At 39.5% G+C, this 25,370-nt stretch overlaps 1 protein-coding gene across 4 annotated transcripts in view; it reads right to left on the bottom strand.

Annotated features, from left to right (window-relative positions):
• Positions 1 to 25,370, bottom strand: part of TRIM44 (TRIM family member 44) — a 106,030-nt gene that overhangs the window by 40,618 nt on the left and 40,042 nt on the right. For 3 of the 4 annotated variants that reach the window (XM_074336212.2, XM_019738529.3, XM_088789512.1), the window contains exons 3-4: positions 19,636 to 19,875; positions 10,504 to 10,523 (exon numbers count right to left, since the gene is read on the bottom strand). In XM_074336212.2, the coding sequence (XP_074192313.2) occupies positions 10,504 to 10,523; positions 19,636 to 19,875 (260 nt within the window). The remainder of the gene's footprint in view (positions 1 to 10,503; positions 10,524 to 19,635; positions 19,876 to 25,370) is intronic. The other variant, XM_088789513.1, reaches the window with a different exon arrangement.

Genomic DNA, 25,370 nt, shown 5'->3' with positions numbered 1-25,370 from the left:
CTAGCACTTTCTGGCATATAGTAGACACTTGATAAAATTTGTTAAACAAATGAATAAAGGAATGAAACTTGCAAAAATGACAGAAGGCAATGTTGATTTCAGAACGAGTGGCCACACTATTTTTCTGTCTTCAATTATTTCAATTTCTGTATCTAGAGTTGTACACGGGGCTTAATTCATTTTCTTAGAACAGAAGATTGAGAATTCTTCCAACAGCCATTTGCATTATGCCCATGCACTAATCTAATAAGAGAAAGGTTATGCTGCTCTTTGCTGATGAACAGCACATTAATGAGACCTCCTGGAAATAATTCCATCTCTATTAGGCAGGCAAAATTACATTTTCCAGCGTAATTATTGTCAGTTGAGCTCCCAAATTTTGATATGAACTGTTTCACTTGCAAAGGCAACATCAACTTGTTTGTCAAACCTCTGGAAAATCGAGAGGAAGCTGATGGCTTTAAGTAGTGATTATCTACCTATACTTCTCTTTTAATCTATTTTCTGCACATTAGAAGGACTGGGCAAGTTTTATTTCCTATAACAAGTTTGAAGAGAGGATCTAATAGGTTTCTTTAAAATGTGTTTTTAAATTATATACCACTTACATGCCTCAATCCTTACTTGAGATTCTAGAATGTAAGCTTTTTGAGGGCATAGACCTTGAATATTTTGTTGAAAACTATATTCCTAGCACCAAATACAATGCCTGGAACACAGCAGGTGTTCCATAAATACACTGAATAAATGCCGTTTCTCCTCCCACTGAGACTCACTGTTTTAAAATTAAATCTCTTTCTTTCCCTCTCCCCCCACCATCGCTCTCTCTTTCTCCTTTTTTTCTCTTGCTCTCTCTGGAATAAAGGGAAGTCTCGCTATACACTATGGCATTTTCCCCATGAAAAACACATAAACCATGGAAGTCTGGTTAAAATATGTCATTAGAGGAGTTTTGGACAGTCTCTTTGCATTGCGTAATGTCACCAAGTCACCTCCTCTTCCAAGCCCTAACCTGCCCTGTGCCACAGAACTCACACAATCACCTGATCAGGGTTTGGGACATAGGGCTAATACATGCGCTGGAAGTCTGCAGGATCTCAAAAGCACGGTACGATATTCTCCAATATTAGTCATTCAGTAATTTTTATTTTTTGGCTTACCTTATTCTACTAAAAAAATATTATTTTCCTTTTTATTGTAAACTGTTTATATCTACTTAAGTCTGATTTTTTCCCCCTAGATAGGGACCATGACTTTCCTATAAAGCGGTATAGGCTTTCTTTCTTAAATACAAATGAATAGGCTAATAGGATTCAGTACATTGACTTACTAGCCCTATAAACGTGGGCAAGGCACTGAACATATCTAAGCCTGGTATGAGAATAATAATAGCAACGTCCTCCTAGGTTGTTGTAATGATTAAACGAGATAGATAATCCCTGTGGCCTGCTTAGCTTGCTTTCAGTATTACAGTCTCTGAGGGGCTGACACACTACCATGATTAACAAGTACCTAAACGAACCCATCACCTCTACAAGTTTTATTTTTATTTTCTTTCTAAAAAGTCACTCTACCCCACTCCATCCATAGAAGGAGACATTTACAACAGGTACGCTTTGCGGTTCCTGAATATCCCCAAACACGACTTCTTCTTGCAGAGTTTAGATGGCATTTCTGGATTGCTTCTGGCTGGGTGATGTCCTTTAGGACAGTCATTCATCCGGTACCCTGCGTTTCTTTCCGCAGCCTGTGTAACATTCCGCTTTCCTCATCTGGTTCCTCAAAGAGTCTTGGTTGAACAGGGACTCAACCCTTCCTTTCAGTTTGTCAAAAATTCCTAGCCAGAGAATGAGCGCTGGATTCTAGGGGCATGCTGGGCGGGGGCATCTGAGCCTGGCCTTTTCATCTATGCAGCTCGGCAGTAATGGCTAAGGTTTCCCTCCTGAAACAACCATGCCCCCTTTCTCTCCCCGCCCCACCGCATCCCCCAGTTAATTATCAGTTCTGGGTTTAAACTGCTTGCCTCTCCTGCTGTTGCCATGACAACAGTTGGCCTGCACCTGCCACTGGGTGAACAGTATCGCCTTCAGAAGAGGCGATGGCAGTTGCTGGCTCCACGAAAGCCAGGGAGCAAACTAATGTTTACCTGTCTGGGGAGAGAAGTTCCTGCTCATTCCCTCTTAGGCATTTTCCTGGCAAGCTTCACCTCAACTTCCTGCTCAGATCAACTGCTTGTTGGCATTCAACAAAGAAAGTGAAAATTCCGCTGATTAAAAATGCCAAATCCCTGTTGGCTTTGTCACAATTCCATCCGTTAACTTTACTTATTCCCAGCCAAGATGGTAGAGAACATGAACCTTCTGTCTCCTCAGAAAGGTGGTGCGGTGCAGTGGTTGAAGCACAGAATGTTAAGCCGGATAGGTCTGGGTTCTAATCCCGGTGAGTCACTGTGTAACTGTGTGACCATGGCTTACTCACTTGCCCGCTTATAATACCAAGTTCCTCATCTAGAAAAAGAGGATTAGAATAACTATACCTCACAGAGTTGTTTTAAAGCTTTGAAATAATACATGTAGGTCTAGCTCTTATCCAATGTTCAACACACAGGCGGGCATCACTCTCCCTGCTGTTTAGCTGTTAATCCTGGGCGACCCTGAAGATCAGGGCAAAGTTGGCGGCATGGTCTGTTTGAACTGGTCCTTGTCTGAGAGGCATTACCTGTGCAGGTAGGATAAAGCAGCACACTGCCCCCACTGCATCGAGACCACGATGCATCTAGCAGCCGGGGGCAGCTGACAAATGCTTCTCTCCCTACCTTCAGTGCAATTCTGTCAGCTCCTCCTTCTCAGCACTGTTTTTCTCATGCTCAATCTCACTTGCCTTTAAATAGAATTGATGGAACCAGAGGGGAAGGAGACATGTACTCACCAAGGAAACAAAATGCTTTTCTGTTTTACAACCATATTGCAACCTACGGGGAACAACTGGTAGTGGTGGCTAAGGAGTGGGGGGAATGAGGCATTTATGTAAGAAACTGTTTTCTTCCCTGAAATCCCTGCTTGTGGATAAGAAAATATTTTATGAACCTATAACCACTCTGCGTTTGGTAGTGAGGCCAAACAAGCATGGGCACATGAATACTGCTCTTTGGCACAGACCTTACCATTTAGGGTACCCTAGGTTTATGTCAGCCTTTGGTCACCTTTCTTAAAGGTGTGAGCTACCTCCCTGCAGTTCTAATTTTAAAGAAACCTGCACTCACTGACTATAAACTTCATACCAACTTGAAAAAAAAAAAAGATACAAACAAACAAAAAAACCCACACCAGATTCTGTTCCTGGCATATGTTACAGATGCCTAGTGTGGGTTTCTGGGTAAAGAGGTGAATGCAGCTCACATAACAGAGCTTACAAAAACGAGAAGGATCCTTGGAAGCTGTTGGGAGATTACTGACCTCTTGTCCGCCTCTCACTGGGAGGAAGTGAGAGAGGGCTAGAGACTAGCAGCTTTCTCCTAAAATGAAAAAGTTACCACTGACAACAATTCTGCTGTGGTTGCCATGGGTGAAGGGGGCAGAACCGATGACATCAAATTCAGTTATTCCTAAAACATAGCCTGGAGTTCTGCGACTTCCTAAAATCCACTGTGCTTACTGCCAGTTCAAAATGGCTACGGAAACAAACAAGGAAGAAGAGAACGGGCTCCAGCCCGGCTCTTCAGCACCGGAACTAACTCAGGGACAAATGTGACCCAATTTAATTATTTGACTAGCTTAGAAACATCTATAGCCTTAAACCTATTTGCAAAATGTTGGTGCTTTAGTATTCCTTTTCTCCATTTATTTAGAGGGAACTACGCAGATAACTACTTTCCACACTTGATTTTAAATTAGAGGAAGGCAGGAGCTGTCAAAATAGGGGTATAAATAAGACACATCAAACAAACAATTCTCTCTTACAAACTACTTTGTCTCAGTTGTTTGTCTTGCCATCCAGAAGAAAACAAAAGGAGCGCACTTTCCATGTTTCATAGCGATGAAGGACAATGCTTCATTGTCTTTTAGGTGGATGGGTTACTTTGATGGGGAAACTGAGGTATGAAGGGAAGCAAACCATCTACTTATAATAAATCATGAGATGTGACTACAGGAATAAACCCGTAAGATTCAGAAGTCTGTCCACTTCCTCTATAGATGGGACATGTGGTAGTCAAGAGGTCAAGTCTAACAGGAAACGCCACAGACCTTTTGGTACCCATCACAGCAGACCAGACCATTTGCAAGGTGGATTCATACACCTTTTCGCCTGATCCCCCACCAGAGTCCACTCCTGCAGTTACTCACCATTCCCCACACAGCACATCACGTTCACCCCTCTGGGCCTATAGACGTGTCAGTCTCTCTGCCTGAGTGTCCTTCCCACCCTTTCTATCTGGAAAAACCTACCCCTACCCACCCTCCAAGGTCCAGCACAAATGTGATTCTGTCTGAGTGAGCTGTATCCTCTCTACACCCGACATGTATTACAGAGAGTCATTACAGAGCTGAGGTTAAGAGCCTGCATTCTGCAGTCACACTACTTGAGTCTGAAGTGCCGGCTCTCCCATTTTTTGGTGTGTGACCTCATGTATGGACCTGCACACTCAGTTTTCTCATCTCAGATGAGACATGAAGAAAATGCAGCAACCACCTATTAAGACTGATGTGAGAAATAAATGAGATTAACATATGTAAATGTTTAAAATACTTCCAGCACATAGTTGACACTCAATAAATGCTTCTTTCTAATAATTGATAATTACACTGTATAATAATCATTACGTTGCAATAAAATGTGAAGCTAAAGCTGTTTGCTTAGTTTTCTCGAGGTCTTTAATGCAGGGACGCAGCCTTCATCACCTTCACATCCCAGAGGCCTTGCCTGGGGCCTAACAACACAGTAGACCCGCTGAAGATGTTTGTGAACAGATGAATGAAAGAATTCCTCTGCAATCTTTCGCTTAAGAAATGAGGGGACAGAGCTCCTAGAGGTGAATGCTATCCTGATAAGCTCTCATAAGGCCACAGGTATGAACAAGGTTAGCCTGCCACACGGACATCATAACTGATGTACAGGATGGCAAACAAGCGTTGGTTAGAGCAAAACCACAGCATGCGACTTGACATCCCAGCCCCTTTGTACTGGGCCTTTTTTCTTAGCATTATGAAGCCAGAAAAGGCAGGCAGATGTATGTTATAATACAGGCTGCTCCTAGCCAGCATTTCCAGTGTGAGGCAAATGGAATAAGCCAGAGGCACCTTGGCCAAAATGTCCAGCTGTGAATGGACTCTCTGGCTATATACCACACACAAAACAACATAGAGTCATGACTCTCACAGGCAAGTATCTGAAAATCAATTACTTTAGCAAGGAGCCTTGCCTTTGTTATAGACAGGCAGCATGACACATAGCATGGCTTCATCCTTCATTTGGGTGACTAGAAGATAAACAATTCATATCAGCAGTGGAAAACAAAATCAGCTCAGGCTCTGAAACAGGGAAATGTGACAGTTAAGAGACTCTCTATGCTAAAGGCCAACTTAGATGTTGGAACCCCACTTCTGTATAATAAGCAGCCCTGACAGTTTCATTCCATGTCACAAGTTATCAAAGCCGGTTTTTTTTTCGTTTCTAGGTAGGTCTTCTGAAATGAAGATAATGCAAAAGCCAAACCATGAATTTACAATCAGGGGACTAAGTGTATTTAGTCCCCTCTTATCTTTACAAACTAAGTTGTCAGGAAGACAAATGCCATATCTAAGAACATACGGCTATTATTTTAGAAGGGGAAAAAAGTACCTAGTATACAGCCCCAAGAAAATTAATGTAAAAAAAAAAGAGAAAATATTAAAAATCTACCAAGTTACAGAATCTATAAGCAGATTCTTTCCACTCCATATTTATTATAAGACTAGATTCCTCCACACAAGTATACCTCCCCCAAGAAAAACTGGGTGGTAAACAGGGTGCCAAAAAGACTAGTGTTTACAGGGAAATAAAACCAGACTACAAAAAGACAGAGGCTAAGTGATTCGCCCAAGGTCACACAGCTGGAGGCGGGCAGACCGGGCACAGAGGCGGGCCGCTGACGCCTGGGCCCCTCCACAGAACCTGTCGGTCCCCGTCTGATCACGGAAGCAGCATGGGTCACAGTCACACTGATCTCAGCAGGAGCTTTCTGCTTGAAATAAGAGCCAGCTCTGAAGATGAAAAATTCTACAGAAGTCTCAAGTATGGCTGTTCCTATTAAAAAGCCATTTTCCTCTTAGTTAAAAAAAAAAAGTCACAGAAAATCTCAACAGCCAATCAAAATATGATTGATCTCGCGCCTTTCTCCCCTAAGCACAAGAGTTGAAGGGTCCTTCCCTCTCTGACTTCCCCCCACTAGCAACAGCTTTCAAGCAGCAGATCGTACTGCCACCCCCTCCTTGACTATATGTTACTTCTCAGCAGGATAGAGAAGGAGCCAATCTACGAGGGAGCGAAGGCAAGATCTCCCGTAATAGCATAGAAAAGGCAGAAAATTGCTGCCCAAAGAGTACATTACTTTTTTTTGCTTGAAGAAAAAAAAAAGAATCACTCGGGGCTTCAAAGACGCTCTCTTAAAAGATGACTCCAGTGGTTACTATCCAAGCTCGACATGTTAGGACTTTGCTCCTCTGTACTCTCCAAGGATCCTTGCCGTCTAGGTGACTGTCTCCTGGATCTGCAGAGCAAACTACCAGATGGTGGGCCTTCAGACAGCTATTCGGTGGGGCCAGAGGGAAGCGGGGCTGGCTGCTCCTCGGGAAGTCTAGAAGCACCTCTTTTGCTGTTGACCCTCTGAGGACACTGTGAGAATGAGATGAAGAAATATCCCTTTGTGATGGTAGAGGCTAAGGAGAGGAGAAGGCGCTGACAGGAAACAGAGGCCCCAGCAATTCAATGTCACAGTGAGAACTCCCAGGTTAGAGGAACAAGACCAAAGTGATCCTCGGAGGACTGCACGTCAACCTTCAGGCTTTCATTCCGGGCCACAGCGAGAAGTGTGCTGGCCTCCTGGAGACAGTCCGATGCTGGTGGAGGGCATGAGCCCTGAAGCCAGACAGTAGAGCCCTAGCTCTGCCCCTCACTCGCTGTGATCTAGGGCAAGCGAGCATTAATTGCCTCATTTTACAAGTAGGGTAATAACTATATTATAAGCTTTACATGAGGATTAAATGAGAATATATATAAAGCACTGTACATGGCAAACCTTCAGTAAATGGTAGCTATGATCACTATTATTGTTTATTAGCAGAACAACTGCACAATAAAATTCAGGGCAAGGGAGAGACATGAGCAAAAGTACAAATATTTGGCCACCTCACGTCAAACAGCTTAGGAAGTCAAAACTGAAAAGAGGAAAGAAGACAGGGATCTTCCAGCTGGCAGGAAGAGAGGAAAACACAGATCTATTACAGACTCATCCATTTCAATAGGACAGAATTTTCCTTTGTTCCTGCCACCGTGGAGAGTGGCTGGAATCCAATTCTCCCTGAACTTCTGTGCAAACAGCAGGAAAGTGGCTGTGTGGAAAGAATGCTAGCAAAGGAGATGCAAGTGTAAGAATCCAAGCAGACCTGGAAGTCAGGCTCTCCAGGTTCATTTCTCTCCCAGCCCGTGTAGGCAGACCCATACTTCCTTCTGTCTCCCTTACACACGAAACCCTCATGTAATACTGTCAGCAATACAGTAGCCTTTGGAACGAAACTGTTTGGCTTACTGAGACGATGAAGTACGTGTCGTAAATAAGAGAACTTTCACATCAAAGGCCATCTCCCTGACGTGTGAACTGGAATAAACTGAGCCAAATGGCAGTTCAACACAAGCAAACTGAATGGAACCAACAAGTATGAATTTAAAAGTTATTAACAAGAAAATCTGACTCCTTATTCCTCTTTCTGCCAAATTGGAACATGCTCTTCAAGTGCTCACTGTACCAAAACAGGGTTCTGTCAAGTCCCAGTTTAGCAGAATGTCTGAGGACACCCTTGGAAGCCTGGATTGGGGGAAACAGCCTGACATTGTGGTTACTGGTAAAGAAACTCTGTGCCTCACCAGTGTCTTGTGCAAACGACATGAAGGTATCTGCAATCACACTCCAAAGGCCATCTCTCACACTGAAGCACCTTTCCAGGGGGCTAAGCTCTTCATCAGGTCCCTGTGTTCTTCTGACCAACACGACTCTGCCATGTGACCTTAAAGCCGGACGAGCGTGTTCATCCCAGTCGGGCTCCCCTGAGACAGAAAGGCCACTTCTACCCTGCGGAGTCTGCACATTCCATCTGCTAAGCTGTTTTCTTTATATGAGTCTTGTCTGAACTCTCTTTCTGGGAAAGAAGGGTTGGGCTCTGTTTGGCCTAGATTTTAAGGAGCTAGAGCTAGTCTTGAGAGTAGAAGAGGTGAGTGCCAAGGAGATAATTCAAAGAGTGGGTCTAAACCAAAGGTCTGTACAAAATGGTGAAAATTTGGTCAATAGCTAGAGAAGCTGCTGATTTAGCCGCCCATCACCGCTAATGAGTCTCACTAGTCTTCCAAGCGCTAGTGCTGAAAATTCCTGAATGCCTCCCACTGTCTGTAGGACAGAGCTCAAGTACCTGCAGGAGGCCTGCGAGGCCCTAAACGATGTGGACTCTACTCTGTCCTCCATGGGTCTCTCGTCTAGAGCTTTTACACCAGTTGTGACCTCTGCCTAGGACAACCCCCAGTCCTGCTCCCCCTCTGTCGGCCTCCACATCTTTCAGAACTCTGTTTGTCTATAACTTGTTTTAGTAAGCCTCCCGTATCCTCCCAGACTGACTTAGGAGCCCTTCCTACAGCAGCCTCAGTTCCTTTATCACAGCACAATGCATAGCAGCCTGTGTGCCTGGCGAGATGCTCATCTCTCCCACTAGACGCAGAATCCACGAGGTCAGGGAGCACGTGTTTTTGTTACCATTATCTACCCAGTACATAGCACAGTGCCTGACACATGGTAGGATCATAAGAAAGGGAGGGAGGAAGCGAGGAGAGAGGGAGGGAAAAAAAGAAAGGAAGGGAGAGAGGGAGGAAATGAACCACAACTTAGAGGGAGCCTGCTCCTGAGAACAACTGGAAGATGAGGTTTAAAGGGAGTCCCTGAAGCTCTGTAGGTTTAAAGCCGGGAGCCTGTGGCTTTACCACAGGGGACAAGGGGCTCGATCTGGGCCGAGAACCACAGTTCCCAAGGGAGGGAAGCACCAGCAGCTGTAGATGTGGGATAGCATTTGGCGCTAAGAAAGGAGCTCAGGATGTGGGAAGGGAGAAAGAAAAAGAAAAAGGAGCTGTACTTGTTGGTTTGTAAATAAAACCAAAGGTTGAATCTTGGCTCCAGGAAAATAAACTCGGACAATTCTTTTAGCTTCTTTCAATGAGAAACTTGAACTAGATTAGTGATTTTCAAATGAGTTCTGAGGAACCCTTGGTTTCTGCAGAAATCCCTTAGGGTCTACTGTAATGGAGAGGAGGTTCACCAGCAGATGTGGCCCCCACTTTAACCAGAAAAAAAATTATTTATACATTGGGATTCTACTTGAAGCCCATCTGAAAAGAATAAATAAATAAATAAATAAATAAGTAAGTAAATAAATAAATAAAAGGTGCTTCTGCTAAAATTGCTAAAGTTCTGAATAGCAGTGGCTTGGATGACCTCTCAATACCTACCAGCCTTAACAGTCCTTGACTCTATGTGACAGTGGGGACTCATCTGGACATTGCAGCTTACTTTGTACAAGTGACCCTCGATTGTGATGATGGCATTTCCCAGAGCCTGTTCTCACTGCCTGAGCAGAATGACAGGAAAGGTAAATGAACCAAAGTCCAGGTTCACTGCAAGGCTGAGGCAAAAATGAAATGCACTTTTTAAATTTCACGTGGTGATACAGAAGCACACAGGAGCATTTTTTCCCCTAAACAAAGTTTTGTATACCTGCGTCTGATTCAAGACACCTGTAAAATGAGTCCTAATTCATTGTGCCGGTGTCTTGAATCAGACATGAAGAGGTTAATAGGTCAGAAATAAAGAATATTGGATCCAGAGTCCATTAAAAAAAAAGCAACCCAATTCCAATCAAGAGAGAACAATGCAAAAGTTTATCTAGTGAGTCCACCTGAGACCTAATTACCATTCAAATACAGCGCCACTCTTCTTAACAAGAGATTCTGAATGTGCTGAAGAATAAAGCAAAGTTACTGTCATTACACACTTTAAAGTCTACCTTTATGTGAAGGTTATAGGCAAGAAATGACACAGATGGGAAGGGAGATGGGATCTTACAGAATAAGATCTTCAAAGCCCTAGCTTAAGACGGAGATCCCTTTTCTGTGCTGTTCCTTGGCTGTCCACATTTCATGGGGCATTAAAAGGCCACAGTGTTACTGTACTTCAATCCTGACAACGGACGAGCAGCAATACTGTGATCTTACCTGGGTCCTTCCTCGTCGCCCTGAAAAACACAGAAAGACACAGCATTAGTAATCAGCATTGGTAAAGACTGATTTAGATTTTGTCTTTCTCTTTCATCTCCTTTCCAAACCTGAAAGCAAGGCTTGTGCATTTACTGTAATAGAGACAAACCAGTAAACATCTGATGGCTAAGACATGGGCTGATATGATCCTATGTTCAAACTGCCCAACAGAGAGGAACTGATAATTTGCCCTTGCAAGCAGAGAAGTGAATGCACAGACCTAGGAAGCCTGAACAATAGCTTTGCCTTTTTATTTGTATGGCTGGCAGTATTTAGTTCTGAGCAAACTGAGAACCCAAAATAGCAGCGGGTTTTAGGCAAAAGCTGACCAGCTCCCAAAGCATCAAGCTGTTTCTGTCAAAGACTCATTTCTGCCTTGGTCTAGCATTTTTTTTCTACGAACAAAAACACAGCAACTCTAATATACAGCACACTAGAGTGAAAAGGGCACTGAACTGGGACTCAGGAAAAGTAGGATTCTAGTCCAAGATCTGTTATTGATTAGCTATGTTCCCTATGGGTAAGCTAATTAATCTGGACCTTCTCCTCTGTAAAAGTGTAGTGCTGGCATTTGACCCACAACATTCTCAGCCAAACAATGGCTTTTGTTTTTCTTTTTCGGTCTTGAGGGTTATTTTTCTAGGTATTGCATTCTCTGAACCTAACTTTATCAGGGATCACAGCAGATTCTTTTGAGCCTCTTTCTGTGACCAAACAAGATTTTTCAAATGATTCTTAAGCTTTTTCCAAGGGACCTCACTTATCCTTTTGGTGATAGGGTATCTTTTAAATCCTTCTCATTAGCCATTCAGGGTTAGTCTCAATAGAGAATGTATCTCCCTAGCTGTTGGTAACTTCCTAGAGAACTTTCCTATTGGACTGATTGTTCCTACTGGTATAAAGGACAATGAGCTCTGCAGTCAGACACTCTGGGTTCAAGTCTTGATTCCATGACGTGCTTGCTGCGTTACCCTGGTCCAATTATTTTGCCTCTCTTAACATCAATTTCCTAATTTGTAAAGTGGGGATAATAATTGTCCCAGTACCATAGGATGAGTATATGAGGATTAAAGAAAATAATCAAGTATAGCACCTAAGATGCAGGAAGTACTTACTTAATAAAGGTTATTTTAGCAAGATTACCGTTCAGTATGATTCATTCATAAGCTACTACATGTAGGTGCTAAGGGTAAAAGATAAACAACCCATCATGATCTAACCTTCTAGGAGCTCTCATTGAGGAGCAACACACAGAAACGGACAGAAAATGAACTGTGGCTAACCGTGTTGAGGCCTCTCCCAAAGACAGAAACAGAATGCCTCGAGGGTCAAAAGTGAAGCGATAAACACTGCCTCTCCTGGGGGAAGGCTTCACCGAGAAGGTGACATTACATTGTGTTGGCACTTGAGGGACACGCAGGATTTTCCCAGGCTGACGACAGAAGGTAAGTGGGAAGGGCAACGGACTAGCAAGAGCAAAGGCACAGCAGTTAAAAAAAAAAAAAAAAAAGGATGTTTAAGGAATTTTGAGAAATTCTGTGAAACTAGGGGATGGGGATGTGTATGTCTTGGGTAGAGGCTGTGGGGGGGGTGACGGGGGGGCTAGGGGATTGGGAGTGCAACTGGGGCCTACAGGTCAGCCGCAGCCAGAAAGGTGATTTCAATCAGGTTATACACTAGGGGTTGGGTAAGCACACTGTTCAGGATTCCCAGTCTTGGTAAGGACGCTAAGCATCTGTACTCTAACGAGAGAGAAGTGAGGCGAGTGGTGGAAGGAGGGGAGGGGGATCGTGGAAGCCTTCTTTGCATTTTGACCGACTGGTGTGTCTTATGGGAACTATAATCTAATAAGAAAAAATTCATATAATTTAAATTTACTATGAGTTAGTTATATAACTATCAATGACACAATTAAACCTCAACACAATTTTTCAATTATCTTTGGATGTTAAAGCATAATTGTCTAGGGGAACCTTATGGGAAAAAGTACCCAAACTTTCTCCCGTGATTTAGAGCAAGTCCTCCTTACAATCACATGTCTTGGTACAATGGGTAAGAGACAGGGTTTCTGAATTAGAAAAGCACGGCTTTAAATTCTGCCTTGTCAATTTCAACAGTGAAGTTTTGAGCAGTTTACTTAACTTTTCCAAGGTTCAGTGTCCTCATTCACACACGGAGATCCTAAATCTTACCCCACAGGGTGACTCAAGTAAATGTGAAAATATTTGTGAAACACTAAGCAAGTGTCTAGTACGTTATAAGTGTTCAACAAATGATGGTCATTACTGTAATTTCCCTGAATTGTTAATTAATAGCATTTCTAGGGAAAGTGGGGAAGGTTGGAGAAGATGGGACACAAGATTATGCTTTACATTCATCCATTGCTGCTGCTTATAGATACGCGGTTCTTTTCAGAAACAATAATCACTACCACAAAGCATGAGGAGGACCAGGGTGAGAGTTTTGCTGCTATAGGAATGAATAAATGAATGAAAGAACAAATATACACACATATAATCTGAGGCAATTTAAAAAAAATAGGTCAGCAGACATTCAGAGAGTTGCTAGTCTTGCTAGTGACAGAGGTGTACCTGCTATTAAAGCCTAGCTAATTCCTGTCCATCCTTTCAGATCAAGCCTCACTTGGAAACGTTCACCACTGACAGACTGAGTGGGGGAATCCTTCTCTGTCCTCCATATCTGTATGGCTCACACTTCCGGGCTAGTATTTAGAGCAGAAAACCGACAGAGACAGCACCATACCGTGTCTCCCTCTTCGGATTTCAACTCCTTGAGAACTGAAACTGTGTGCTCATCAGCTTATTTACAGTACAAGGCACACAGTAAACAGCACAAGGCACATCGTAGCTAATCAGTCAAGAAAGGAAAGAAGGGAGGACAAGATATAAGTAGGATTTAAGATTAATTTCTACCACCATTACAAGTGAAGTCTGGTTTCAGAGATTAGAATTGAAAATATGTTAAACGTCAACTCCCGTTTAAATGACTTGAGTAAGCAATGTTCTCAAATCCCCCTGTAAAATATCCCGAATGCTCTTGGCTGGTAGGTTACACTCCAGAACAACCTCTCATTTCCACTTCCACCAGTGGAAATGTATGTACACCAAGGACCAAATAAGTTTGTTCCTAAGTATGTTTATATCAGTTGAACTTGTAATTATGATGACACATTTTATTAAACAACAAAAAATCAATACAAGAGAAAATTGTTGCTTCCATGAGGTGCTGATTCCATGAAAATTACGTTGAATGCTTCCAAAGCATTCAATAAAGTAAGTGGCTTAAAAATTGCTGTCAATTTTAATGCAGGAGACACATGCAAAATATTAGAAAAAATAAAGTGTAAAAGTCTAGGATTCCATAAGCAGCTTGCTTTAAATATTATCTTCCTTACTATAAGAGACTGAAATTGGACCTTATAAACGGTGCAGTATGGACATGTTTTATGACAAAAAGATGCCATTCTATCTCACCCAGCAAACCTGCATTCTCAAGAAAAAGAATTTAAATCAAAGAAATATACAGATATATATTTCAAGTTTAAAATAAATGCTTAAGGTATGTGTGTAACATTTTTAATGATTTACCTACTTGAACCAACTTTTGCTAAGATTATCTCATTGCTGCTGAGAACTCTTCTCTCAAAATTAGACAAAAGATGAAAATACTCATGACACGCAAATAAAAATAAAGACTACTTTTTAATACTTGACTTTGGCAAAAATTTTTATAAAAGCTATGACTAATTTCAGGACAAAAAAAGAGAGAGATTTTCAAAACCAGTGACGAAAATATACACAGTAATAACTGTTCTGTAGACAGTTTACAAAATATGTACAAGAGCCTAAAAAATGTCCATATCTTTGACTCAGTAATTGCTTATGATTTATAAACAAAAACATGCACTACAATGTTATAAATGACAGTAAAAAGTTGGCAATCACTTAAAATAAGGTAAAAGTTTAATTTATATCACTGATTCAGGATTCAAGCAAGTTTTTGAAGACTTTCTAGTAATATGAGGAAAATTTTAAATACGATGTTAAGGAAAAAATGGTGTGAGGAGATGAAGGTATTAACTTGCCTTGTTAGGGTAATAATTTTTCTATACAGACATGTATCAAATCATCACACTGTATAACTTAAACTTACTTATGTTACATGTCAATAATATCTCAATAAAGCTGGAACCACACACACACACAAACATGGAACAAATATAATACCTAATGATAACTATCAATTCAGTGTGTGTGTTTACTTTGTGCTGTGTCTGTAAGTTTTAAACATTGTATAATGATTAAGAAAGCAATAACTTTAGTTATTTAAATAGGGGAAAGACCACATCTTTTTAGATGTATGGGACCGGTATTGAAACTCCTCCCCTACCCTATGCTCTATGAAATGACCCCAAAAGATTTATTAAAAACACATTTTTTAAAAGAGATGTCACCAGGAAAACTTGTAACCTTTGGACTTCTTTAACCAGAAGCTCTGTGATTCTACTTGGCCTAATCAAATTTATCTGTACTAAAGGTTTCTTAAAACGACAAACTGTGTTAATGGGCTAGTTTTAGGATAAGCTTCATAAATCAAAGGAAAACAGCACTTGGGCAGATGGGATATCTAGAGTTTTTTAAGTTTATTGAGACATAACTTATAATACCATAAAATTACCTGTTTTAAGTATAATCAACCACTTTTAGTAAATTTAGTTATGCAACTGTTATCACAAACTTGTTGAAAAACTATATACCCATAAATACATAAAAACAATGCCTCCAATAAGGGGCTAATATTCGAAATATACAAGGAACTCATACAACTCAACAACAACAACAAAAAACCAATCCAATTGAAAAATGGGCAGAGGACCTAAAGAGACATTTCTCCAAAGAGGACATACACATGGCCAATAGATACATGAAAAAATGCTCAACATCACTAATCATCAGAGAAATGCAAATAAAAACCACAATGAGATATCGCCTCACCCCAGTCAGAATGGCTATCATCAACAAGACAAATAGTAACAAGTGTTGGAGAGGCTGTGGAGAAAAAGGAACCCTCATACACTGTTGGTGGGAATGCAGATTGGTGCAGCCGCTATGGAAGGCACTGTAATGGTTCCTCAAAAACTTACAAACAGAATTACCGTATGACCCAGCAATTCAACCCCTCTCCTGGGTATCTACCCAAAAAATCTGAAAACATTTATCCGTAAAGACATATGCATTCCAATGTTCACTGCAGATTTATTTACGGTGGCCAAGACATGGAAACAACCAAAGTCTCCTTCAATAGATGAATGGATAAAGAAGTTGTGCTATATATACACAATGGAATATTATTCTACCATAAGAAAAGATGAAATAATGCCATTTGCAACAACATGGATGAATCTTGAGATTATTATGCTAAGTGAAATAAGTCAGACAGAAAAAGTCAAGAATCATGATTTCACTGATACGTGGGATATAAAACTGAAAGCAACAAAGGAACAAGACAAACAAAGAAACAAAACCTCATAGACACAGACAATAGTTTAGTGGTTACCAGAGGGTAAAGGGGGAAGGAGGTGGTAGATGACGGTAAAAGGGATCAAATATATGGTGACGGAAGGAGAACTGACTCTGGGTGGTGAACACACAATGTGATATATAGATGATGTATTATGGAATTGTACACCTGAAACCTATGTAACTTTACTAACCATTGTCACCCCAATAAACTTTAAAAAATAAAATAAAAAATAATTATGACTATTTTTTCCTTCTTAATCTCTTTAAAAGCATATGACTGTTTAAGCTAAATTTATAACTGTCTTACAGTATTCATTACATATATAAATTCGGCATATATGATACTATAACATAAAGGACATGGAAAGAGGGTAAATTGGCCTATATAGTTTCAAGGTGTCTGCATTTTATATGAAGTGGTACAATATTAATTTTAAATAGACTAAACATTTAAGGATATATATTATAATCCTCATAGAAACCACTAAAAATAATACAAAGTAATAGAGCTAAAAGGTCAATAGACATATTAAAATGGAATTCACATAATTATTTCAAAAATCCAAAAAAAAGGCAGAAGACAATGAGAGAAACAAAAGCAGAACAACAAACAGAAAACAAATCACAAAATGGTAGACTTAAATTCAACCATATTAATAATAACATTTAAATGGTAATGCACCTAACACTTCCATTAAAAGGCAAAGATTATCAGAATGAATAAAAGAATTAAGACCTAACTATGTGCTGCCTAAGAGAGACAGATTTTAACAATACAGATGGACTGAAAGCAACTGAATGGAACGAGATGGACCATAAAAACACCAAGCATTAAGACTGTATTGGCTTTAACAACATGAGATAAAACAGACATCAAGACGAAGTATTATCAGAGAAAAAGAGTAACTTTTCATGATGATTAAAGGTTCAGTTCACCAGGAAGACGTGACAATTATAAATATGTATTTGCTTGATAAGCTTCAAAATATCTGAAGAAAAGTTGATAGAACAAAAGGGGAAGATAATTCCACCATCATACTTGGAAATTTAACACCCCTCTCTCAGAAGCTGACAGAACAACTAGACATAAAAATCAGTAGAAATCAGTAAATTTTCTGAACACCACATTTATATTTAATAGAACACTATACCCCAAAGTACAGAATGCACATTCTTTTTTGGTGCACGTATGCATTCACCAAGATAGACAACATACTGGGCCATAAAACAAGTCTTGATAAATGTTAAAAGATTGAAAACATTCAGAATATGTTCTTTGATCGCAATGGAACTAAATTAGAAATGAAAAACAATATATGTAGAAAAATTCCTAATATTTGGAAGCTAAACAACACACTCCTAAATAATCAATGAATAAAAAGAAAAACATCACATGTTCAGAAGCAGAAGCTGCAATCTGCTTTTAAATGCATCAAAAATAAGATGCACTGATGAATACAAGGTTGGAAAGATTTTATACACATATATGTACGTAAAATAAAGTAAAATGTTAATGGTAGCATCTGGGTGGAGGTATATGGGTATAATCTGTAAAACCTTTCAATTTTGCTGTATGTTTGAAATATTTCATTAAAAAATGTTGTGTGTCGGGGGGGATTGGCCAAATTCAAAATGCAAGAAATTAAAAAAAAAATCTGTATCATACAAAGGGAAGAAAAGAATTCCTCTGTTGAGTGAAAGAAAGGTACTAGAAATTCGCTCTGATCAATAGTTACCAGATTGGCTGGAACGAGAGGCTATTAGGATAACGGCTCTTTATAAAGGCTGTGTACACAGCCCATCGCTGCTTCTTTTTAATAGCTCATTTTGTCCACAGCCTAGACCTTAGCCTTGTGAGCTTTGCATCCCTAAGAGTAATTCCACCAGAGTTAACAAGTAGAGTGCAGCTGAGCAGCTTAAAGGACAGTTAATGTTGGGGAGGGGCTAAATTCATTATTTGAAATGAAAATAAAAGACGGGATATCTCTCAAAATTAAGCCTTTATTTTTGAAAAAAAAAACAACCTCATCAACACACAGAATGAATGCAAGGCTCCGATTTGAGGGGAATTGGGACAGAGTTATGGCACTGATCCCTTGAGTTAACTCTGGTCGACCTTTCTGTTTGTTGAGACACAAAGTGACCGTCTCCATACTGCACAAGGTCTGAGGAATGCAAAGCTGTCTAGGACACTGATTCTCCTCCCTCTTCCCCCAGATACAAACAGGATGCTTGGCACACGGGAGAGAGTAGGGGATACGTACAAGTATTGGAATAGGACAAACTTAAACCTGAATCCTGGCTCTATTTTCTACTAACTAAACATTGGGTCCGGGTCTGCATCTCAATATCCCACATGCAAAATGGAGATAATCAATGTCGATACAAGGATTAAATGAAACGATAACCATAAAGTGCTCTCTTGCCTATCTAGAAACTGACTTAGGCACACACTCTTATTCTGGAGAAGATGAAATGACAAGAACAAGAGCTATTCTGTTTTTTCACACATTGGTGAAATTTAATCAAGAACCCTGGATGAGTGAAGCCGGTAACTGTTCAGTGGTCTCTTACATTTCCTGTCAGGATGGCTTGAACAACACCTGCCTCCTAGGTTATATCTTGGCTCATCTACTCGGTGGCTAGGCTCTCCCCCGCCACGGCAAGCCTGCTAGTTGAGGTGGAGCTTACTGAGTCAGCAGCAGGCCTGGAAAGTCCACAGGACTCTCCTAGGGTTTCTTCTAGAAAGGCCTACCCCACACCCATCTGGCGTAAGCGTGACTAGAATTTTCAACATAATGCTATGAAATCTGAGGAACAATAGCCTCTCCTCAGTGGCTGAAAAATGTTATAAACTTTATATATTTTTTGAATGGTTGCCTTAAATTATTTTTTAGGAATAGGTTCTGAATGCCCGAATATGTTGTTTGGTAAAATGTCTGAGACCCTTTTATCCCCGTTAGAAAATAACAATGGCCACAGTGACTATATTCATTGTAGTGATTCAACATTTATCTATGTCTGTCTTGCGCACTGTTTCTGATCCTTGCTGTGTCCTAGCCCCCATGGCTCTCTTACTCCAGCAGTTATGTCCTTCCAGTTTATGCAGTTGGCTCCATAGAAAAACCAGCCTGAGGAACCCTTTCACTATTCACAATATCAGTTCAAAATCTTCACTCTGGCCTGCTGTGATACTCTCATTCAGCCCAGTTCTTACCCCGATTTCTTTATTTATAGGCTCATTTCGCGATTTGGGATCTGCCAACTGCCCTCTTCTCTGGCAATGATTTCTAGCTTCCCTTCTTAACTGTGATTAGTATTTGCCCCACTGACTCTACTCCTGTAAGTCCTAGTGGACAAATACTTTGCCAGGCCCAGGTACTGGCTGCAACTCCAATGGCCAATACCTCCATACTGTTATACACACCGGTCTAAACACTTATACCCTATGTAAGTTTTCAATTCATTCACAGGGGGGCATTTTCGAGATAACAAACATGGCAACCATGTTCTCCTGCTACTCATCATTGCGGGCGTTCTCCTTTACCTCTGCCTTTGGCTCAGCTGATTCATTAGAGGTATCAAGTTGTTCCTTAGCTTGGGCCATCTGAGTCATCAACCTGTCCATGTGGGATTGGATGTCTGCCAGGATCTCAGTCACATGAGCTGTGGCCATTGCCTCCTGGATGTCCACTAGATGAAGGGCCTTCTGCTCCTCATAAGCAATCACTTTCTGAACTTTCTTAAATTCCTGCTGTATAAACACCTTCATCTGGTCCCGAGTTACCTGTGGAACACAGACAAGTAAGAATAAGTTGGGCACACAAAGAAACGGAAGGGTAGCGCTGTTACTGTAAGTGGCAGGAAGCCTAACACAGCCCAAATACAAACCACGGTTCCTATCTGATCCTGAAGTTCTGGGAGTGTCCTCTCAACAAGCTTTCCCTAGTATCTCTGATGAAAATTCTGCTAAGATTTTTCTATACCCTTCTAATACTCGTCTATAGAAATTCTTTATCCTTCCTTTTTGCTTTCTTCCTCTTCTTCACTTTCATACCAGTAACACATAAATACTTTAAAAATATTTAACAGATAAGAATAAATGCTAAAAAAAAATGAAATTGCTCTTCTCTCTTCATCTCTATACCTTTTCCCTCCTCAGAGGGAAATTACTATTAATAATGTGTTATGTATTCTTCTAGCCATTTTTCTATGTAGTTTCACATACATATATATATGTAAAGAGAGACAGAGAGAGAGAGAGAGAGAGAATTATGCTTTTTACATAAATGGATCATAGTGAACATACGGTTCTGGTCTTATTTTTCTACTCAAAATATGTTGGTACCTAGAGATCAACTTCATTCTTTGTATTATTCTTAATAGCTATATGAAGATAATTTATGGATATTTATATATATATATATAAATACGTAAGTAAATGGATAAATATCTCTATTGACTATATATGGAGGAAAAATATACATATATATTTAACTACTCCCTTAATTAAATATATATATTTAACTACTCCCTTTTTTTAAATTTAAGTTTATTGGGGTGACAATTGTTAGTAAAGTTACATAGATTTCAGGTATACAATTCTGTATTACATCATTTATAAATTCCATTGTGTGCTCACCACCCAGAGTCAGTTCTCCTTCCATCACCATATGTTAGATCCCCTTTACCCTCACCTACGACTCCCCTCCCCTCTTACCCTCTGGTAACCACTAAACTATTGTCTGTGTCTATGAGTTTTTGTTTCTCATTTGTTTGTCTTGTTCTTTTGTTGTTTTCGGTTAACATACCACATATCAGTGAAATCATATGGTTCTCTACTTTTTCTGTCTGACTTACTTTGCTTAGCATTATAATCTCAAGATCCATCCATGTTGTCACAAATAGTCCTATTTCATCTTTTCTTACCACTGAATAGTATTCCATTGTGTATATACACCACAACTTCTTTATCCATTCATCTATCAAAGGACATTTTGGTTGTTTCCATGTCTTGGCCACCGTAAATAAAGCTGCAATGAACACTGGAGCACACGTGTCTTCATGGATAAATGTTTTCAGATTTTCTGGGTAGATACCCAGGAGAGGGATTGCTGGGTCATATGGTAATTCTATTCGTAATTTTTTGAGGAACCTCCACACTGCCTTCCATAGCGGCTGCACCAGTCTGCATTCCCACCAACAGTGTATGAGGGTTCCTTTTTCTCCACAGCCTCTCCAACACTTGTTACTATTTGTCTTGTTGATGATAGCCATTCTGACTGTGGTGAGGTGATATCTCATTGTGGTTTTTATTTGCATTTCTCTGATGATTAGTGATGTTGAGCATTTTTTCATATGTCTATTTGCCATTTGTATGTCCTCTTTGGAGAAATGTCTCTTCAGGTCCTCTGCCCATTTTTCAATTGGGTTTTTTGTTTTTTGTTGTTGAGTTGTATGAGTTCCTTGTATATTTTGGATATTAGCTTCTTATCGGAGGCACTGTTTGCAAAAATCTTCTCCCATTCAGTTGGTTGCCTCTTTATTTTGTTGATGGTTTCTTTTGATGTGCAGAAGCTTTTAAGTTTGATATAGTCCCATTCATTTATTTTAGCTTTTACTTCCCTTGCCTTTGGAGTCAAATTCATAAAATGCACTTTGAACCCAAGGTCCATAAGTTTAGTCCCTATGTTTTCTTCTATGCAGTTTATTGTTTCAGGTCTTATGCTTAGGTCTTTCATCCATTTTGAATTAATTTTGGTACATGGTAACAGATAGCAGTCCAGTTTCATTCTTTTGCACGTGGCTTTCCAATTCTGCCAGCACCATTTATTGAAAAGGCTGTCTTTTTTCCATTGTATGCCTTTTGCTTCTTTGTCAAAAATTATCTGTCCATATTTATGGGGGTTTTATTTCTGGATTTTCAATTCTATTCCATTGGTCTACGTGTCTGTTTTTCTGCCAGTACCGTGCTGTTTTTATTATTGTTGCCCTATAGTACAAGCTAAAGTCAGGGAGTGTGATACCTCCATTGTTCTTTTTTCTTAGGATTACTTTGGCTATTTGGGTTTTTTTGTGATTCCATACAAATCTGATGATTTTTTTGTTCTATTTCTTTAAAAAATGTCATTGGGAGTTTGATGGAGATTGCATTAAATCTGTATATTGCTTTGGGTAATACGGCCATTTTAACTATGTTGATTCTTCCAATCCATGAGCACGGAATGTCTTTCCATTTCTTTGTGTCTTCTTCAATTTCTTTTTAAAATGTGTTATAGTTTTCAGCATATAGGTCTTTCACATCCTTGGTTAAATTTATTCCTAGGTATTTTATTCTTTTTGTTGCAATTGAAAAATGAACTGTTTTCTTTATTTCTTTTTCTGAGATTTCATTGTTAGTATATAGGAATGCAATGGACTTTTGTATGTTGATTTTGTAGCTGGCAACTTTACTGTATTCGTTTATTGTTTCTAATACTTTTTGGTGGAGTCTTTAGGGTTTTCTATATATAGCATGATGTCATCTGCAAAGAGTGATAATTTAACTTCTTCATTCCCAATTTGGATGCCTCTTATTTCTTTCTCTTGCCTGACTGCTCTGGCGAGGACTTCCAACACTATGTTAAAAAGCAGAGGTAATAGGGGACAGCCCTGTCGTGTTCCCGAACAAAAAGGACTTCAGTCTTTCACCGTTAATTATGAGATCATCTGAGGGTTTGTCATATATGGCCTTTATTATGTTAAGGTATTTTCCTTCTATACCTATTTTATTAAGTGTTTTAATCATAAATGGATGTTGTATCTTGTCAAACGCTTTTTCTGCATCAATTGACTTAATTATATGATTTTTGTCCTTTATTTTGTTTTTGTGGTGTATCACATTGATGGATTTCTGTATGTTGAAGCATCCTGTGCCCCTGAGATGAACCCCACTTGGTCGTGATGAATAATCTTTTTAATGCATTGTTGTATTCGATTTGCTAGAATTTTGTTTAGGATTTTTGCATCTGTATTCATCAGAGATATTGGTTTGCAGTTTTCTTTTTTTGTGTTATCCTTATCAGTTATTAGGGTAATGTTGGCCTCATAAAATGAGGGAGTACTGTCTCTTCTTCAATTTTTTTGGAAGAGTTTGTGCAGGATTGGTATTAGATCCTCTTTGAAGGTTTGGTAGAATTCACTAGTTAAGCCATCTGGTCCCGGTTTTTGCTTCTCAGAAGGTTTCGGATGACTGATTCAATTTCCTTACTGGTGATCGGTCTATTTAGATATTCCAATTCTTTGTGATTCAGCCTAGGAAGGCTATGTTTCTAAGAACTTGTCCATTTCTTCTACGTTATTGAATTTGGTGACGTATAGTCCTTCATAGTATTCTTGGATGATCCTTTGTATTTCTGTGGCATCCGTGATGACTTCCCCTCTTTCATTTCTGATTTTGTTTATTAGTGTCTTTTCTCTTTTTATCTTAGTAAGTCTAGCCAAGGGTTTGTCAATTTTATTAATCTTTTCAAAGAACCAGCTCTTTGTCAGATTAATTTTTTCTATTGTCTTTTTGTTCTCTATTTCATTTAGTTTTGCTCTGATTTTTATTATTTCCTTTCTTCTGCTGACCTTGTGTTTCATTTGTTCTTCTTTTTCTACTTCTTTAAGGTGTTAATGTGAGGTTATTTATTTGGGAGTTTTCTTGTTTCTTAAGATAGGCCTGTAATGATACAAATTTCCCTCTTAAAACTGCTTTCACTGAATCCCAAAAATTTTGATAGCATGTATTTTCATTCTCATTTGTTTCTATGTATCTTTTGATCGCTCCTCTTATTTCTTCTTTGACCCAGTCATTCTTTAAAAGTATGTTGTTTAATCTCCATGTATTTGTGGTTTTTCCTGCTTTCTTTTTGCAGTTGATATCCAATTTCAAAGTCTTGTGATCAGAGAACATGCTTGGTATGATTTCAATATTCTTAAATTTGCTGAGGCTGATTTTATGTCCCAATATATGGTCTATCCTTGAGAATGTTACTCCCTTCTTAATGGAAGTACAGGATGTTTCCAAATTTTTGCTATTACAAACAACACATCAATGAAAATCCTTGGATATATCTCTTAATATTTGCATATGTTTTATAGACCTTTGGCGTCATTAATTTATACATAATCAAATACGTTGATTGATACTGTCAAAAAACATGCACCAATTATATTTCCACAACAATGTGTGAAAGTAAGCATTTCCCTTACAGCTTTACCAATATCGGATAATGTTAAGCTTTTAATTTTTCACTCTCTGATGGGTGAAAATATATTATTGTTTTATTTTGCAACAACTGTGCAGACCAAATAAATTATGACTGTAGGCTATGTTTGACTAGTGCATAAGAAAGACAAAGTGAGAAACTACCAAAATAAGAACTCCTAAACTCCGTATCTTGCCAGCAACTGCATTTATTGGTATTTCCTCACAACCACATTTAATTTATAAGTATTTTTAAACAACTATGCCTACTGAGTAGCTGAGGTAGGAAACAGTGAAGTAGGACAGCAGACAAAATGAGAAAGGCCAATAGAGAACTTAGAGATGAAAGAGAAAGCAGCTGTCATCTAAGCGGACCCCTTTCCTTTATAGATAAGGAAACAGACACAGCTGCCAAATTGTAGGAGACGCAGAGGATTCCAATCATCTTATTCCCAGTCTGGTGCTCTGTTCACTGTAACAGTCTGTCAGAAGGGAAGTCAAACTGGGAAAACCTAGGAAAGGAGACTGAGGAAAAGAAAGGCTCAATGAGAGGGGGAAATCAAGCCATTTTTAATTGGCCTCTTAAAAACTGAAAGAGACTTGATACTTTAGGCAGATTTTGTAACAGTGCCATAAGAATGTCAACGCAAAATAAGGCCTGCATGACACATATCTGCTCACATATCCTGTGACTAAGTGACATCAGCCCTCAGGAACTCATATACTCTCTGCAGGTACTCTCCCTGGTGCTAAAGAAAAGGGGTGGGGGAGTGTTAAATGTTATTAATGTCCCTGCAAATTCTACATCAGAGTGAGAACTGTGATTTGTGTTTATTTTTGTAATTCCTTTTTATTTTTAGTGTGTATATTTCAAGACTGTTATGCTTTATGGTGCTCATTTATCAACAGACCTCTACCCTTGAAATAAATTAGGTCTTAAGATCTAGGCCTGTCTCTTAAGAGACTAAACCAAGAAAGTTTTAGCTAAGGGATGAACTTTTCTGAACACCTAAAAAACTCACTTAAAAGTTCCAAGTGACTGAAAATGGGGA

This window comes from Rhinolophus sinicus, chromosome 14 (assembly GCF_057876585.1).
Source record: "Rhinolophus sinicus isolate RSI-liver-muscle chromosome 14, RSI-T2T, whole genome shotgun sequence".
Classification (NCBI taxonomy): Eukaryota; Metazoa; Chordata; class Mammalia; order Chiroptera; family Rhinolophidae; genus Rhinolophus; species Rhinolophus sinicus.
This window is presented reverse-complemented; position numbering and strand designations above follow the sequence as displayed.